At 52.6% G+C, this 17,274-nt stretch overlaps 2 protein-coding genes across 3 annotated transcripts; both read left to right on the top strand.

Annotated features, from left to right (window-relative positions):
* Nucleotides 1–280: 280 nt before the first annotated feature.
* Nucleotides 281–4,917, top strand: LOC117639490 (adapter molecule Crk). Of its 2 annotated transcripts, none has more exons than XM_034375198.1 (8): nt 281–388; nt 514–566; nt 717–958; nt 1,055–1,177; nt 1,255–1,459; nt 1,546–1,674; nt 1,774–1,872; nt 1,958–4,917. In XM_034375198.1, the coding sequence occupies exons 3-8, from the start codon at nt 924–926 to the stop codon at nt 2,174–2,176; spliced, it is 810 nt and encodes a 269-aa protein (XP_034231089.1). In that variant the 5' UTR covers nt 281–388; nt 514–566; nt 717–923; the 3' UTR covers nt 2,177–4,917. The 2 variants fall into 2 exon arrangements, with proteins under 2 accessions (XP_034231089.1, XP_034231090.1); XM_034375199.1 differs by having other exon boundaries at nt 333–431.
* A 403-nt stretch (nt 4,918–5,320) lies between these two features.
* Nucleotides 5,321–7,328, top strand: LOC117639344. Its single transcript, XM_034374913.1, has 3 exons — nt 5,321–5,655; nt 6,157–6,469; nt 6,934–7,328. Exons 1-3 carry the CDS (start codon nt 5,448–5,450, stop codon nt 7,271–7,273), a joined length of 861 nt encoding a protein of 286 aa, XP_034230804.1. The 5' UTR covers nt 5,321–5,447; the 3' UTR covers nt 7,274–7,328.
* The last annotated feature ends 9,946 nt before the right edge of the window (nt 7,329–17,274 follow it).

Genomic DNA, 17,274 nt, shown 5'->3' with positions numbered 1-17,274 from the left:
TCCGGAAGCGACCTGCTCGAAAAGAAGTCTGGTACGTAAATTTCCCGTATTGAGAGACTTGCAGACAGCTTTCAGGTATATATTCACTTTCATATTCAAACTGTGTCCATGACAGGTGCGGCCCGATGCGAGACTACATGCAATTAAGTAAATAACCTTCTTTGGAGAATATTGTCGCTGTTTGCCGTGCCAAACGATAATTTTACCTGATTGTCATTACTAACTGTCTCTTGTATTTGCCAATAGACGTCTAAAGACCATTAAAATCGCCCAATTTTCGTTCTTTCCACAGTGATCTAGTGCCACACAATTTCTCATCCGGCACGAATGGCCTACGATCCGTAAGCAAGCTGCCGAACAGGAAGCTGTACGGATTACAATTCTGAAAGTATGTGTATTTTTATTGGAAAGTAATTATTGTTAGCGCTTTGGTAAATTATTAGCCATGTGATTTTGTAAATGAGCTATAGCCAAGTGAAGGAAAACTTCAATGTTCTGCGTTTGGTGTTGCAGGAGACACTCACCGGCCAAGAAAATCGGCAGTGACACTCAAGGCTCCCATTAGGGTACGTGTAAACACTTCACATTTTCTGCTTGTACTGAGAAATAGACTTTATTTAAGTTTATAATTCATTATTTTTCTTTCTGTCCTACTGTGTACATCAAGGTTACTTTCTAAACTTGTTAATGAACTGCAGTTCTGTCTTGTTTTGCAGGTGGTTTGGTTATGTTGTCACTGTGAATGTTTGACTTGCAAATGCTGGAGAAATTATCTCCGGGCCCTTGTTATCGAAAGGATAAAATGGTGTCTTGAATATCATATTTTTGTTTCCGTCTTTGGACGTACTGTACTGCTGCATTCAGTGACCGTAATCAGAAACTAAAGCAATAACAGCCTTGTTGAGTTGGTGCAAACATTGACAATGGCAGCTACTTTTGAGCCTACAGACCGCGACAGGTACAGCATTTCCGAATGAAGCTAATATTTATCTGTTATGATTGCTTCATGTTTTCATCTCCATGTTCTTTTAATTTGATTTTTATTTCATTTTAGTTGGTACTTTGGTCAAATGTCTAGACAAGATGCCACAGACCTGTTAATGGGCGAACGAGAGGGTGGTGTTTTTCTTGTCAGAGATAGTAATTCCATACTTGGAGATTATGTTTTGTGTGTTCGGTAAGCATTATGAATGATACTTAAGTCTTAAAGGATGGCGAAGTTTTACTTCTAATCAATATGATTTTGTTCTTTAGGGAAGACAGCAAAGTTAGCCATTATATTATAAATAAAGCACAGCAAGCTAATAACACTTCATACCGTATTGGAGACCAGTCCTTTCCAGACTTGCCTAGTCTATTATCATTTTATAAGCTGCACTACTTGGACACAACACCTCTCATCAGACCAGCTCCTCGACGAATTGAAAAAGTGATGGCAAAATACGACTTTGAAGGCAGTGTTAGTATTTTCACATTTATAATGAAACAAACTCATTCATTCACGGTCAAGTGAACACATTTTCATTTTCAAACTGTATGTTGCAGGATCCAGATGATCTGCCATTCAGCAAAGGAGAAGTTTTGACCATTATTCAGAAAGATGAAGACCAATGGTGGACAGCTAGAAATAGTGTTGGTCAGATGGGATCCATTCCAGTGCCATATGTTCAAAAGGTAAAAATAAACAAATTTAAATTATACAAAACAATTGATCTTCAATTTCAGCTATCTTTCTATCCATCATAACATGTTATTTCTTATTTCATCCAACAGTATGAAGAGAACCAAATAGATGGACAGAGACCTGGTTCTGGTGGAGGCACTCCAATCCCTGTTCAACAGGAAACTGTCATCAAAAGATCAAACATTCAAGTAAATAGTGACAATCTTGCTGACTAAGAAGTAACTGTTAAAGCATAGTTGGTGCTCATGTCTTTCTTGTTTTTCATTTTTGCAGAGAAAACTTCCTGCCTATGCTCGTGTAAAGCAAGCTCGAGTCCCAAATGCTTATGACCGCACAGCCTTGAAGTTGGAAGTCGGGGATATCATAAAGGTGACAAAAATGAACATAAATGGACAGTGGGAAGGTGAACTAAATGGCAAAAAAGGCCACTTTCCATTCACTCATGTTGAATTTGTAGAAAATGAGGTTCAAGATGGCAATGAAGATAGTTAGCTTATTTTAATATGTGGATGTTGACATGTTGTTCAATAACTATCCATAGCCTCATGCTTTTAATTTATGGTGGAAAGGCATTCTAGAATTAGACACTAGATTGGAATATTTTGGGAAATATCCTTGTCCATTTCGATAGGACACAGTCATCTGTCTTGTGCATGAAAAAAACAAAACATTTTGAATTTTATTCCAAGACTAGAATAAGTGAAACATAACCCCTGTGGATAATATGTTGCCTTATTTACACTTTGTATTCATTCTTGCTCTGGATTTAGGGCGTAATAAAGTATCAGTATATTTGTGTAATTTTATAGAAGAAAATGTCCGAGCACAGATGTATTTTATTACTGGACAAGCTGTACTCCTTGTGCATATCAATGATGGTGAGGTAGGGCTGTGCATTGTTTGTGGATGGTCGTTCCATTTTGAATTCTGGCAAGATTCTTTCAAATCATACCTGGGTGATGTATAATTCAAGTCAGTGTATTTATTCCAATGATGTAATTTATTTAAGGGCCATTTAGAAACAATCATGGCAATTATGGAAGTCATGGTAAAAAGAATTGATTGATATTTTATAAAAGTTTGTCAGCTGCAGGAAGCAATCTCATTTCTTTCACTCGTAACCTTCAGCTACACATGTTTTATGTGAGATGAATGCTATTTGAGTGAATTTTTTATAAGATTGAGATTTTTAAAGTCGATGTTATGGAATGACAAGTCTGATTATTTTGTTGGATTTTCTTCCTGGGTGTTTTTCCACCCACTGTGAAGTAACTGTATGAGGCAAGTGCCAAATGTAAGTGTTTGTAAATAAATTTATCGTATATACTATTGAATGCAAGATTTTGTCTGTATGAATGTATAAAATAGTACTGCAGATGGAAGTACACTTACTGTTGTTGTGCCACACTTACTTGTAAAAGTGGAAGTTATTGATAACTTTGCCTCCCAATGAGGACATTTTTTTAAAGTCATTTTCTTGGTTCTGGTTTATGATACAACTCAGCATGCCAATAGTTGAATATTGTAGATGGGCTTCCAATCTCATTGAAAGAGATTTTATTTTTGAGTATGTACAAATATGAAGGACGTAGTGATGGACTACATTAATGAATGCTACTTTTCAGTAAATTTTCTTCTTTCCATCTATCTTTCTCTCTCCCCAATTTCTCTTCCTCTTTCCCAGTGAGTATCTATTTTATATCTTAGACAAAAGTTCCTCTTATGTATGGTATTTTGTGAGTTGGATTTTTTCTATTTTATTGCTTTCTATAGTGGTTCAAGGTAGTTGACTGCAAGAGGCTTCAAGAAAAGTTTCTGATTAGCTATTGTTAGTGTGGTGATCTACAATTTTTCTGCATCCCATTCTGGGATGTGATTTACAAATGAATTTTCTGCATGAATTGCATAGAATAACCTAGCTTGCATGATGTGAGGTAATGGTTTATAATGATGTTATTTTCTTGTGGGTATTTATTTTTACCCACCTTACAATAATTCCAAGTTTGCATTTGGAAGCTGTAGAGATTTCGTATCTTGAAAAATGTTTATATCTCTAAAGCTTTTATGTATTCTTTACACATTGTGATGTTTTATACATGTGAACTTAAACAAATCAAAAGTCTTGATGTGATTTTTAATGTAAAGGCAGCTCTGTTAGCTATGGTCCTAATTTGAGAACTGTTAAATGTTGTTTAATTGTGCTAAGACTGCAGATTGCATGCTCACCATGTGCCAGCAAGCTATGCTGTTTTGATAATATTCCTGAATTTGGATTTTTTGTATTGCTTTGTCAATGAGACAGTTTAATTGTGTTTTTTTTTTTTTTTTTTTGTTTCTTTTGATCTTTATTGAAGCAAGTGAATTAAATTTGGGATCACATTTGGGAACAGACAGAACTAGCTCTTTATGTTCGTGTAAAGTTGTTAGAATTTCCTACCTTGCTGTAAAAATGCCAGCACATTTAATTATTATCTTGATAACATTTGAGAATTGTGTTATATTTTGAGTTTGCACATGATTCTCTTTATGCAGATACCCTGTATGCCAGGCCCCTTTAATATTATCCATTATATGCTCCCTGGCTGACTAAAGTGTAAAATGCTTTTAAGTAACATTTTAGCTTTCAGCTATGAAGTGCATTTGTAATATATTCTGTATCTACTTGGTTTGCGATGTGCTGCTAGTCTGAGAAAAGTCATTATTGTTCCAAAAAAATTGTTGGCTTGGAGTTTCTTTGTTTTTGTTTTTTAATTTGGACTTATGGATGGACACACGTTGTAGCAAGATTCTTGCTACTTGATTTTGTAAGCCTGGAAGCTTTTGCAGTGTATTGACGCTATTATGTGGTGTGTTGTGAGGGGCCGCAGTGCATTCTTTAACAGGACATATCAATCACGGAGCCCAAATTACAGTGTGGGAAACATTGGATAAATGTTGCATTAGAGTGCGGAAGCCCTGCTCATATTTAAGCTGTGCTCATCCCCTTTGGAAAAGTTGATTGTAAGCTGAGTTATTTGAACCGGCCATAAGTAAATAAATGTAATTGTATTGGATGCTGAGTTTTATTTTGAAGCAAAGGTGGTCAGCTGTGTAATGAAGGCTTTACATTCAAATCTTTTTATCACTACAATGTCTTTAGCAAAATGAAAACATCAGTGTATTAATGACTGGAAAGTACAATGCCATGTATTTGTGCAGTGAATGTAAAATAAATTGTAACAGTTCAGTAAGAATTGTTTGTGTTTCTAATTCTACAAAAGTCGAAAATCTCTCCGCCGCGACCCAACGCGACCACCCTTCCCGCCCGCCTCACAGACTCAAATAATTTAAAAGATAGTGCGGAGGGATATAACGACCCCAGGCACCAAGTCGCGACCCCAAAATATTCTTCTGCGACCCTAAATGGGGTCGCGACCCCAAGGTTGAGAACCGCTGCCTTTGTGGATCGGCTGGCAAACCGCAAGCAAGCTGCTTGCTCCGCACCGCTCACGCGCTTCACCCGACGCTGCAGTTCGCAGGGACAGCAGGCTGTCGTCGCTCTGTCTCTCTCGCACTCGTGGAGCGTCCCGTATGGGTGCGAGAGAGACAGACGAAAGCAGTGTTCGGAATCATGCGGGACAGGGAGGCGCCGGCCAGACGGCCAGCCCCGCCGTGGGAGTACAGCAGTTGTCCGCTCGCTGTCGCTCGAACACCAACTGCCCCCGAAGATGGCACGACGGGCGTGATTTCCACGAGTTTGTTTTCGTTTTGTTGGAAGTGAAGCATGGGGCTGTCCTCCACGTTCCTCGTCGCCAAGGCCCTGGCCCTGTCGCTCATGAACCTGTCCGCCAGGATGTCGTCGGGGCCGCGCGCCTCCTCCATGGCCTCCAGCGACTGGAACGCCGTCCTCGACTCCTCCATCGAGCTCTACAAGAACCTGAGCAGCTCGGGGCCCGACGGCGCCTCGCAGGCCTACCACGTCATCTTCCCCGGTACGTCGCGGCCCCGCCGGTCCCGGCACATGCATGCAGTCCCTGTGCGATGGGTTGCCCTCCTCGGGCTGCCTACCGGGACATGCCCAGGCTTTGCTGCTCGGTACAGTAGGCAGGCTGAGCACAGTGGGCCAGAAGACCGGTGGAGGCGGCCATAATTCTAGACGGGGTTTGAGCTCCAGAGTCGCTGAACAGGGACTCAACCGAACGTTATGACCCCACCAATGGATTCCTCGTTCGGATAGCAATCCATTGGTGGGGTCACACGTTCCGTTCGAGCCCCATTCAGCGACTCTGGAGCTCGCGACGCATCCGGTATTTTGACCGCCTCCACCGGTCTTCTGGCAAATCCACTGTGCTGAGGTTGTTGGCGCCCCTGCGGCCGCGCTAAGCGCCTGCCATCTCCAGGGTAGGCAACAAAGCGCACGCACGTCGTGCGGGTTGGCCTACCCGCAACCCCGCAGGCGCTCCGCTCTTGAGCGCGCCTTTCTCGGTCTGCAGGCACGCTGTGGTGCGGGCAGGGCTCCAAGGCCACGACCTTCGACGACCTGGGCGTGTTCGCGGGCCCGGACCGCTGCTGCCGCGACCACGACCACTGCCCGGACTCCATCTCGACCCACCAGACCAAGCACGGCCTGTACAACGACCACCAGTTCGCGTCCGCGCTCTGCGCCTGCGACCACAAGTTCCTGCAGTGTCTCCGCGCCGACGGGTCCGTGATCGCGCGCGAGGTCGGCCGCCTGTACTTCGACTTCCTGGACCCCGTGTGCTTCACGTACGACTACCCCGTGGCGGGCTGCAGGCGCACCGACAAGTAAGCCACCGGTGGAGGCGGTCAAAACTCTAGAAGCGTTTTGAGATCCAGATTCTCTAAATGGGACTCGAACTGATCGTGTGACCCCACCAATGGATTCCTCGTCCGTAGAGCCATTCATTGGTGGGATCACACGTTCGGTTCGAGTCCTGTTTGGCGGCTTTGGAGCTCAAAACGCGTTTAGAGTTTTGGCCGCCTCCGCCGGTCCTCTGGTCCACTGTGCGAATCGTGACGCTGTTGCTGTTACATATCTCTGTTTCTTGTCTTTCCTGATGAGCGGTCAGTGAGTGCGAAAGAGACAGCTCCTCAATTAAAGTGTCATAAACTGGACTGAAATTGTGGGTGCAGCCCTCATCGGCCAAATTTGGGCGAGCAAACCATCATTCGAATTGAGGCGAACCTCGCTATCGAGACTCCTTCATCATACCCAGGGATGACAAGGGATGTGTTTGAACCTGCTGCAGGCCCGGTGGCGCCGGCCGCTGCGTGGAGTACGCCTACGACACGAGCCGCCCACCCGCGTGGCACTTCGAGGACTTCCCGTTCCACTACGGCAGCCACCGCGTCGCCTCCGAGGTGGACATCGCGTCCGAGGCCGCGGCCGCGCTGGCGGGCCAGGAGCGCCCGGACGCCGCGGCCAACGGCGAGGACGCCGAGCTGTGGCACGCGCTGCTCATGAACCGCCACGTCCGCTTCGGCTCCAAGTTCGGCAAGGCGCAGGACGACGGCCTGCCGCTCGACAAGCAGGCCGCCTCCAACTGGGGGGTTGTCATCGGCGAGCAGGTGTTCCCCGGGGCCGACTAGAGCTGATGATGATCCATTTTTTACGAAAATATATTTCTAGTTTCTTAAAAAGTTAGCTGGTGTGATTTGACTGTTAGTCCCGCCACCTGGTCACCGTCTTCCAGCGCGCGCCGCCTGTCCGATGGGATGCCTTGCCTACCGTCCCGGAGTCGGTGCAGCAGGTTGCCCCCCAGGTACGCCATGTTTCGCGAGTCAGCGCGCATTGAAAGACACTCGGTGTGACTTGAAAAATAATCGGCGTCAGCGTCACTTGAAAAGTAGTCGGAGCCACGGAGCCCCGCCACCCTTCCACGGCACAGTGGGCCAGAAGACCGGTGGAGGCGGCCAAAACTCTAGACGCGTTTTGAGCTCCAGAGTCGCTAAACAGGACTCGAACCGAACGTGTGACCCCACCAATGGATTGCTCTCCCAACGAGGAGGCCATTGGTGGGGTCACACGTTCGGTTCGAGTCCTGTTTAGCGACTTAGGAGCTCAAAACGCATCTAGAGTTTTAACCGCTTCCTTCGGTCTTCTGGCCCACGCCCGGCCAGGCTGGAGGCCCAGGCCCAGCCCCGCTCGGCCTCGGCCGCCCCGCCCCCTGATCTCTACTGGGCCGTTCTGCCTGGGCGAGCCCGTGAGCAAAGCGAACTGCAAAGTCCTCTGAGGCCTGGGGCCTCACTTGGCCGAGCCAGTGTCTAAACTGGGCTGTGGAGAAAGTGGCGGGGTGGGGCGGGGAAAGACGATTAGGTCATCGTAGGGCTGGGGGTAGTTCTATAGAGACCCCACGGAGGGCACTTTGGACAGTCGAAGCCGGACCGGGGCCCCGCGGGGGGCAGGGGCGGGGCAGGGGAGGAGAGGGTGGCCCCGTCCACGTCTCCAGCAGCCCCTCCAGGTGAGTCTTTTGCCGGAGTTCGACCGCTGCGCGTCAGCATCAGAGCCACCGTCCCAAGTGTAGTCAACCGGTCAACCCGTGCCGAGGACCCGGAAGGGGGGGGGGGGCAAACAACAATTAAGTGGGATTAGCGATGCGCTCGGCCCCTCCGGTTGGATTCAGGTGGATTCGTGTGGATGCAGACGGAGGGCGCAGACCAACCAGCGACAATTCACCTTCATCGACGAGTTGAACCAGGCGCACAGTGGGCCAGAAGACCGGTGAGGGCGGCCAAAATTCTGCACGCGTTTTGAGCGCCAGAGTCGCTAAGTGGGGCTCGAGCCAAACGTGTGACCCCACCAATGGATTGCTCTTAGGACGAGGAATCCATTGGTGGGGTCACATGCTCGGTTTGAGTCCTGTTTGGCGACTCTGGAGCTCAAAACGCGTCTAGAGTTTTGGGTGTCTTTTATAGATGTGTGACGTCAAATACGCTCCTATATGTAGGTGTGTACTAAAGCACGCACTGCAGTATCTTGTAGTGTAGTTGCCATGAATGCCGAGTCGTTGCAACCGCCCGCACCCTAGCCGCACATTCACGTTCACATCGGCATCGCGCTCTCGAACCGCAATCGCCATCCCGAGAAAAATGTGTCCGGCTGTGCGCGCCGCCTCACTGCCTCACCGCGGGGAAAATGTGGCGATACAGCAATAACGCTCACGGCCAGCGCCGCCATGAATGGGGAGTATAATAAGGTGGTTCTCAATTTTACTACAAGTTGTCACTCAAAGTTTTGGCGCCTGGCCTTGTCTTCCTGTTTCTAGGTCGTGCTTCCAGCGCTTCGAGTGCTGGCATTGAGTATTGGGCGGCCTCGACAGGGCGAGTGCGGCTCTGCACGGCCCCACGGGGGGCGGCAGGGGGGCGGGCACTCACCCAGTCCCCCTAGATCAAGGTTATCCCCGGCTACAGCTTTGCATACTGCTCTCGTAAACGGGGCTGCGTAAAGTGGCCCTGCGGGCCGACTCCGAGCAGTGCCGTCTGTCTCTCTCGCACCCCTGCGGGACGCCCCGTGAGTGCGAGAGAGACAGGGCGCGACAGACTCGGAATCAGCCTGCTGCTTCATTCTGCGCGTCCTCACCGAGGTCCCCGCCGCCCTCGTCCTCCAGACCTCGCTCCAGACGCGGACAGACGGACAGACCGTCACACGGGCAGACGGACGGACAGACGGACGGACAGACAGGCAGACAGACAGAAAGACAGACAGACAGACAGACAGACAGACAGGCAGGCACACAGACAAACAGGCAGACAGACAGGCAGGCAGACAGGCAGACAGACAGACAGACAGACAGACAGACAGACAGACAGACAGACAGACAGACAGACAGACAGACGACAGACGGACGGACGGACGGACGGACAGACAGCAGGGTAATGACGATATCGAGTAGCCATAAAGTGGCCGGTGCGTTGGCGGAGACCGACCCAGTGAGTTGATTCAAACTCCGGTTCGCGGTCGCTTCCGGTCGGTCCGAGGGAACCCACAGCACAGGCGTGGCCGGCCCTGGGTCCTTCGATCTTGACCTGTTCCATGAAATTACAACAGGCAGTGAGGCGAGGTACCGTAGCCGGGCGCCGACGGTGACCTTAACTTTACGCGTCTATTCTCAATCGAAAACATGCGCCGATGAAACGGATGACACAATTTGTCGACTAGTCTCTCTTAGGGGGCGTCCAGTTTCGTTACAGGACAAACGACTTAAGCATAAAACGCCGTCCAATAAGATTTGGCTCCCTCGTCGGCGGAGATATCCGGTGCCACGTCGCTTCAGCCTATTCACGACTGAGCTCAGACTCGACTGCTGCACTGGACGATGCAAGATCTTTTGGTCAGTCTAGGTCGCCCCGCACCCGTCACGCCGGTGAGTCATGGCGGTGGCAGCGGACGGCGCGAACCACCAATTCTTGGTCAGCGGCGGCGGCGTGGTAAAATTTGTCGGCGGCGGCGCAGCGGCGGCGCGGCGCACATGTCTAGTTGGCGGAGACCGACGAGTGAGTTGATTCAAAACTCCGGTTCCCGGTCGCTTCCCGGTCCGGTCCCGAGGGAACCCACAGCACAGGCGTGGCCGGCCCTTGGGTCCTTCGATCTTGACCCTGTTCCATGAAAATTACAACAAGGCAGTGAGGCGAGGTACCGTAGTCCCGGCTGCCACGGCTCCCTTACACTCTTTACACCGACCCTATTCTCACACTCGGACCGGGTCGCTGCTCGCTGCAGACGGATGCCGAGAGTCGTTTTCGTCGCTGTCTCTCTCGCACTCAGGGGGCGTCCCGTATGGGTGCGACAGGGACAGAACGACGAAGCACTGCGGAATCGCCGTGCAGGGCAGCGCACAGTGGGCCAGAAGACCGGTGGAGGCGGCAAACTCCAGACGCGTTTTGAGTCAGAGTCGCTAAACTGGACCGACGAACGTGTGACCCCACCAATGGATTCCTCGTTCGGGGAGCAATCGATTGGTGGGGTCACACGTTCGCTTCGAGTCCCATTCAGCGACTGAGCTCAAGACCCGTCCGACTTCTGGCCCACTGAGCGCCCCACGAGTGTGAGAGAGACCTCTCTCGGAACCAGTCTACGGTCTGCCCTCCGCACCCCAACGTCACGTACCGGTGAGTCACTGCCGTGGCAGCGAGACTCTCTGTCCGAACCACTGGCAAGTCCGTGACGGTGTGTGACAGCACTGGAAGGAGCGGACATAGTCCACTGCAAAAATGCTACCAGTGAGAGTGGTACTCGAAGTACCGCGATGGCCGAGTGATGGCGACGCGGGGCTGGCCTTGCTGGCCTTGCTGGTCTCAGTGGGTAGGCAGCAGACCACCGGCAAAATCCCAAAAGAGGCTATGCATCTTTAAACATGGCGGCAGCGCAGAGGCAGTGGAGGCAGCGCCCCCGAGACGGCCCGCCGGCCTGCCCTGGCCTGCCCTCCCATAAGCCCATTACGCCCTCCGCTTCAGCCAGCAGACTCATTCCGAGAGTCGTTTTCACCGCTCTGTCTCTCTCGCACTCATGGGGCGCGCCGTATAGGTGCGAGAGAGACAGAGCGACGAAAACGACTCTCGGAATCAGTCTGCTGCTAGCCCGGACTCTGCATGCAGCTCGCATTCGCATTGTGCCCCGCCCCCAGCAGACTGATGCCGAGTGGGAAGTCTCTCTCTCCCTCTCTCTCGCTCGCACTCACGGGGGCGTCCCGTAAGGGTGCGAGAGAGAGGGAGGAAAGATTCACCCTGCAGGGGCTAAGTGGCTCGAGACGCCGCCGCCCGAGTCTCAAATCTTGCGAACTCTTTGTCGAGTCAAATGAGGGGACGCGCAGAACCCGAGAACCTGAGAAAGAGAGACACACCCACCGGCAGTTTCAAAATAAATCCTTCTCTAAATGCCCACAATTTGTATAAACTTTGGATTTGCTTTACGCACCCAAAATCGGAAGGTGGTACAAAAATTACTACCATCTATGAGCGGAATCCATTTTTATTACCGCCCTCGAAAGTGATAATTTTACCGCCCTTTTATTTTATGCGCAAATTTAAAAATTTAAAAATTTATGTTTATGTATAAGTGGGGAGAGGGGGGGTCGAGGGTGGAGCTGAATAACTAACTTAATTACTATTTCGACCACTGCGGGCCACTTTGACGACTATGAAGAAGCAAGCTTGTCCTGAATCTCCCGAAATGGACATTCGCGAGGCCCGTGTCCGTGCGCAATGCGCATATGCCACTCCACTGTAAGTCCGTAGACAGTAATTTCCCGTATATTAAAGCCGGGCCTTTTGTCGCAGCCGCGGGTCACCGCGAAGGGGGGGAAGCGGAAAGGCCCGGCCGAAGCAGGCGGGGCGGCGGCAGGGCAGGCAGGCAGGCAGGCAGGCAGGTAGGCAGGCAGGCAGGGCAGGCAGGCAGGCAGGCAGGCAGGCAGGCAGGCGGCAGGCAGGCAGGCAGCGCAGGCAGAGCAGGCAGGCAGGCAGGCAGGCAGGCAGCAGCAGGGCAGGCAGGCAGGCAGGCAGGCAGGCAGGCAGGCAGGCAGGCAGGCAGGCAGCAGGCGGCAGGCAGGCAGGCAGGGGCAGGCAGCCAGGCAGGCAGGCAGGCAGGCAGGCAGGCAGGCAGGCAGGCAGGCAGGCAGGCAGGCAGGCAGGCAGGCAGGCAGGCAGGCAGGCAGGCAGGCAGGCAGGCAGCCAAGCTGGCAGGCAGGCCGGCGATGAGCGAGTGCCCTGATTCCAGCATGCTTCCAGCACCGCAAGCCCGGGCTATGCACTTTCATTAAAAATACTGAGAGAATTATTGCGAAATGAGGGAAGCAGGGCGAGCAGGGCTGGCCCCCTCTCCCTTCCCCGACCGCGCCGCCCCCTGCGGCGGTTCATAGCACCTCGCGGGGCCGCGACCGTATGAAGGAATATTTACTAACACGCGCATTTAATGTACCTCAAATTATTTATCGCGAGCTCAACGTCTCCCCGCCCTGCATCAGCCGCCCCCCTCCCCTTCCCCGGCCTCCTGACTCATGCCAGTGGTTCTTCTTATGGCGCGAGGCGCGCGGAGCGTGTCGCAACGAGCAAACAGGGGCGGACAATGTCCTTTCACTCGCTCTGAGTCATTCATTCATTCATCTGGGAGCTCATTCATTCAGCCGACAGGTTCTTTTGTGAATTCGATCATTAATTCGCCCAATCCCAATCATTCAGCCACGGAATCATTCACACACACGCCCATTCATTCATTCATTCATTCATTCATTCATTCATTCATTCATTCATTCATTCATTCATTCATTCATTCATTCATTCATTCATTCATTCATTCATTCATTCATTCATTCATTCATTCATTCATTCATTCATTCATTCATTCATTCATTCATTCATTCATTCATTCATTTATTAATTCATTCATTTATACATTCATTCATTTATTCATTTATTCATTCATTCATTCATTCACTCACTCATCGATTTGAATGTTGAAGTAGCCTAGATTCGATTCTATATCGAACGAGAGCACGATACCGTAGCCTTAATGCATCTAGCTAGACCTCTAGCGGGCGCACATGGGGCGACGACGCGCGCCACTATTAATCTCATTTTTCGTTGGAAAAAGCAAAACTGTCACGGAGCAGGAAGCGGGGCCGGCGAGGAGGCCCAGGGCCCAGCCCAGCCCAGCCCGGACCGGGCCTCTCACATGATTGACCCATTTACCGTGACGGCCAGGCCGGGCCGCCAGTGCCCGCCAGTCAGCAGGTTCTGCCCCGCACCATTCACCGAGCCCTTTGACTATGACCCGGCCAGGACACTGCCAGGACAACGTCGTCGTCATCCCGTTTCCTTTATTTTTGTCGTTTTCTTTATTTTCTCCTCCCTTCCAGACCGCCAGCCTCACGGCCGGCCGGCTGACGAAGCGAACGTGACGGAGGGGCGGACCAGGACCGGGACCGGGCGGCACGGTCCTTCCCTCTCGCTGTCTCTCTCGCTCTCGCGGGGCCGCTCGAAGGGGCCCGAAGGGGTGCGAGGGAGACGGAGCGACGAAAAGACCGTTCGGGGGCCCCAGTCCGGGCCTCGCCTAGACGGAGACCCATGTCACACACGGGCCGTAGCGTCGCGTAGCCGCGTGGCCGCGGGACGGATTCATATTTAAATAAAAGGACGTAAAAGCTGGTGCGTGCCGCGGTGCCGCGCTGCCACCCAGCTCGGCTTTGATTTATCGTAGTGGCCTTTCGGAGCGCCTCCAAGCCTTTTTCTCATATATGTTTTCTTTTGAATGAATCCACGGTTTACATGCGGGTTTCCTCCTGATAGTCAATTTGCAACCCGGGCGCGCGGCGGCGTGCCGGCCCATACCTATACACTCGGCAACAAAAAGCAAACAAAACAAAAACAACAAAACCGAAGGAAACAACAGAAAACAAAAACACACACGTGGAAGGTGTGTCTAAAGGGAAGCGGCCGCGATGTGCGTTGTACTTCCTAGGGTGTTAATCGGATTCGAAAGCTGGAGAAAGAGAGAGAGAGGTGGGGGCGTAAGGAGTTTGGCCGTGGGGGGGAGGGGTGGGGGGTCGCCCCGCTGCCGGATACCCCGACGGTCGAGCGCAATTTCTCATAAGTCCGGTTGGCCGCGGAAGGCCGCAGAGACAGAGCAATGCCGGCTTCCCGCCGCAGCGGGGAATTTCACAAACTGCTGCTCCTGCTGATGAGATGCGCCTCGCGGCCAACGGGCCAGGCTCGGGTTCGAATCCCACCGAAAGCCGCGAGCCCAAATTCGACGGCCAGCAGGACACGAAGACAGACAGACAGACAGACAGACAGACAGACAGACAGACCAGTCCAAGGGGTAACAAACTCAAGATTTTCATGTACACTGATTATATTACATGTGATTTCTTTTGATTATTTTATTATTTATCATTGATTATAGGAGGTTATTATGTTGATTATTGGAAAATATTGGCGATTATTTGAGCGCCGACCTCGGAAAGTGGTTAAAGTGTCGGAAATTCAATATTGGTGACTTTGGGCAGCCACTGCGTCAAATTTAGTTGCGGTCAAAGGCCTCCCTCGACGCCTTACCATTCTGAGGACCCTACTCTTTCATGCTCCGCCTCGGGAAGGCTTTGACCGCTGATAGTTTTGGAGCAGTGGTCTCGCAAAAATGGTCAAAAAGTGAATGAATTTCAGAAAATCACCGTTTTTGCTGACTTTGAGCGGTCACTGCATCCAATTTAGTTGCGGTCAAAGGCCTGCCTCGACGCCTTACCATTCTGAAGACCCTACTCTTTCATGCTCCGCCTCGGGAAGGCTTTGACCGCTGATAGTTTTGGAGCAGTGGTCTCGCAAAAATGGTCAAAAAGTGAATGAATTTCAGAAAATCACCGTTTTTGCTGACTTTGAGCGGTCACTGCATCCACTTTAGTCGCGGTCAGAGGCCTTCCTCGACGCCTTACCATTCTGAAGACCCTACTCTTTCATGCCCCGCCTCGGGAAGGCTTTGACCGCTGATAGTTTTGGAGCAGTGGTCTCGCAAAAATGGTCAAAAAGTGAATGAATTTCAGAAAATCACCGCTTTTGCGACTCTGGAGCTCAAAACGCGTCTAGAGTTTTGGCCGCCTCCACCGATCTTCTGGCGCACTGTGCGCAGGGGCTTTGGACTCACCGACAATGTTGCAGACGACGACGCGGCGCTGCGTGTGTTTGGCCGTCGCGACGCGTCGCTAGGCAGCGACGTCTCTCCTCGTCTCTGCGCCGCCGGGCCCCGCTGCGGACCGATTCCGAGAGTCGCTTTCGTCGCTCTGTCTCTCTCGCACCTACCAGGGACAGAGTGCGAGAGAGACAGAGCGACGACTCTCGGAATCGGTCTGCTGCTGCACTGGGCTTGGCGCGAATGGTCCACCCCGCCGTGGCTGCGCCGTTCGCATGGGACGCGTCGCACTTCTGCAAACATGCATACACTGCTCACCCCCGCGACGCCTGATTGTAATTTGTACCGTGATCTCTTTCACCGCATGTGTGTGTGTGTGTGTGTGTGTGTGTGTGTGTGCGCGCCCGCGCGCGCCTGGCCGCTGCTCTACCGCCCTGGAATACTTGATGAGGGAGAGGCGCGTGTGGCGGTCGCATGCTTGCCCGAATGCTACTGCTGTCGCTACCAGTGTGTGATCGTGTGAGTGTGGGTGTGTCTGTGACGCCGACGGAAAGCAGATCGTCCTCCTCCTTCCACCGCGCCACAAGGCGGCCGGCAGGGTTCGAATCCCGGCGGCGGCGTTCTTTTTATTTTACCTCCCCCGCGCGCCTGTCCGTTCTGCCAGTGTGGGTTCCGGTTTTCCAGGGGCGCTGGATTACCATCCGGCCCTGCAGAGCCCTGCAGGCTGCAGGGATGTTGTCCCTCGCCTGTCCGGGGCGATAAGCGAGCCCTATTTAGGGCCACTGTGCCGGTCACGTCCTATCTTAGGTGGGGCACACTGTACACGCCAAAGGGCGCCCCGGAGGGCCGGGGGGCCGAAGGGCGTGTGGCCCTGCAGACTGATTCCGAGAGTCGTCGCTCTGTCTCTCTCGCACCTACCTGGGAGGCGCCATGAGTGCGAGGGAGAGAGAGCGGAAACGACTCTCGGAATCACACAGGGGGCCAGAAGACCGGCGGAGGAGGCCGAAACTAAATGGGACTCGCACCGAACGTGTGCCCCCGCCAATGGACTCCTCGTTCGTAGAGAAACCCATTGGGGGGGTCCCACGTTCGGTTCGAGTCCTCTTTAGCGACTCTGGAGCTAAAAACACGTCCGGAGTTTTGGCCACCTCCACCGGGCTTCTGGCCCACTGTGCGTGGCCGCCGGGCCCCGAGCAACGCCGAACGGCTGTCCCGAGGGGCTTCCCTGTCCCTGTTCGACTGTCCTGCGGCTGCATGCCACTGCAGGGACTGCAGGGCCCATTTGACTGTCCGGTGGGCGCGCGGTGCCCGCCAGGCAGGGACGCAGGCGGCCGCGCCGGTCCGTAGGTGGAGGGGGTGGGGGGTTTTGGCTCCAGTGCCGTGCCGACGCCGCCCCCCGCCCCGCCCCCGCCCCCCCGTTCCCAGCCAGCGGTCCGTCGCTGGCGTCCCGAGGGGTTTTGCTTTGGCCGTGCGTGCTTGGCCCCGTCGTGTTTTGCGGTTCGCGACGTGTACGCAGTTCGAGCCCCCTGCCGGCGTGTCGAAGTGGTGCGGACCCGAGGGCCCCCCCACGAGGGGGGGCGTAGCGAGTGCAAGCTTCGAGTTTCGAGTTTTGGGGTTCCAACTCGCAGCGGCCGGGCCCCGTGTCTGTGGTTCGTGACCCGGGCTTGGACTTCCGAGCATCCCTTTCCCCGCCCGGGCTCTGCCTTCACCTGCTTACGTGAGTCGCGGGTTTGGGGGCCCCGGGCCGGGGCTCATTTGGGGCCCTTTTTTTCCCTTTGCCCCGCGGGGCCCGGCGCCCCGTTTGGGGGGAAACCCCCGAAAAAGGCCCGGCTCTGCGGTTTCGCCCCCTCGTTCCGCGGAGTCGTTTTTTCCCCGCTGTCTCTCTCGCACCGTGGGGCTCCCCCTGGGGGGCGAGAGGACAGAAGAAAGGAGAGAGGCCTGCTTTGGCGGGGCCTTTTCGGGCGGCGCGGGTGGC

Source organism: Thrips palmi, unplaced genomic scaffold (assembly GCF_012932325.1).
Source record: "Thrips palmi isolate BJ-2018 unplaced genomic scaffold, TpBJ-2018v1 HiC_scaffold_11, whole genome shotgun sequence".
NCBI classification, from domain to species: Eukaryota; Metazoa; Arthropoda; class Insecta; order Thysanoptera; family Thripidae; genus Thrips; species Thrips palmi.
Note: the sequence above shows the minus strand (reverse complement) of the source record. Positions and strands in the feature narration are given on the sequence as shown.

Excerpts from the sequence above, each read along its gene's own strand:
- LOC117639490 (XM_034375198.1), top strand. The coding sequence starts at position 924 with ATGGCAGCTACTTTTGAGCCTACAGACCGCGACAG. Across the intron at positions 1,460-1,545 it reads AATACGACTTTGAAGGCAGT|GATCCAGATGATCTGCCATT; the intron begins GTTAGTATTTTC and ends TGTATGTTGCAG. Across the intron at positions 1,675-1,773 it reads CAGTGCCATATGTTCAAAAG|TATGAAGAGAACCAAATAGA; the intron begins GTAAAAATAAAC and ends TTCATCCAACAG.
- LOC117639344 (XM_034374913.1), top strand. The coding sequence starts at position 5,448 with ATGGGGCTGTCCTCCACGTTCCTCGTCGCCAAGGCCCTGGCCCTGTCG. Across the intron at positions 5,656-6,156 it reads CTACCACGTCATCTTCCCCG|GCACGCTGTGGTGCGGGCAG; the intron begins GTACGTCGCGGC and ends CTCGGTCTGCAG. Across the intron at positions 6,470-6,933 it reads GGCTGCAGGCGCACCGACAA|GCCCGGTGGCGCCGGCCGCT; the intron begins GTAAGCCACCGG and ends AACCTGCTGCAG.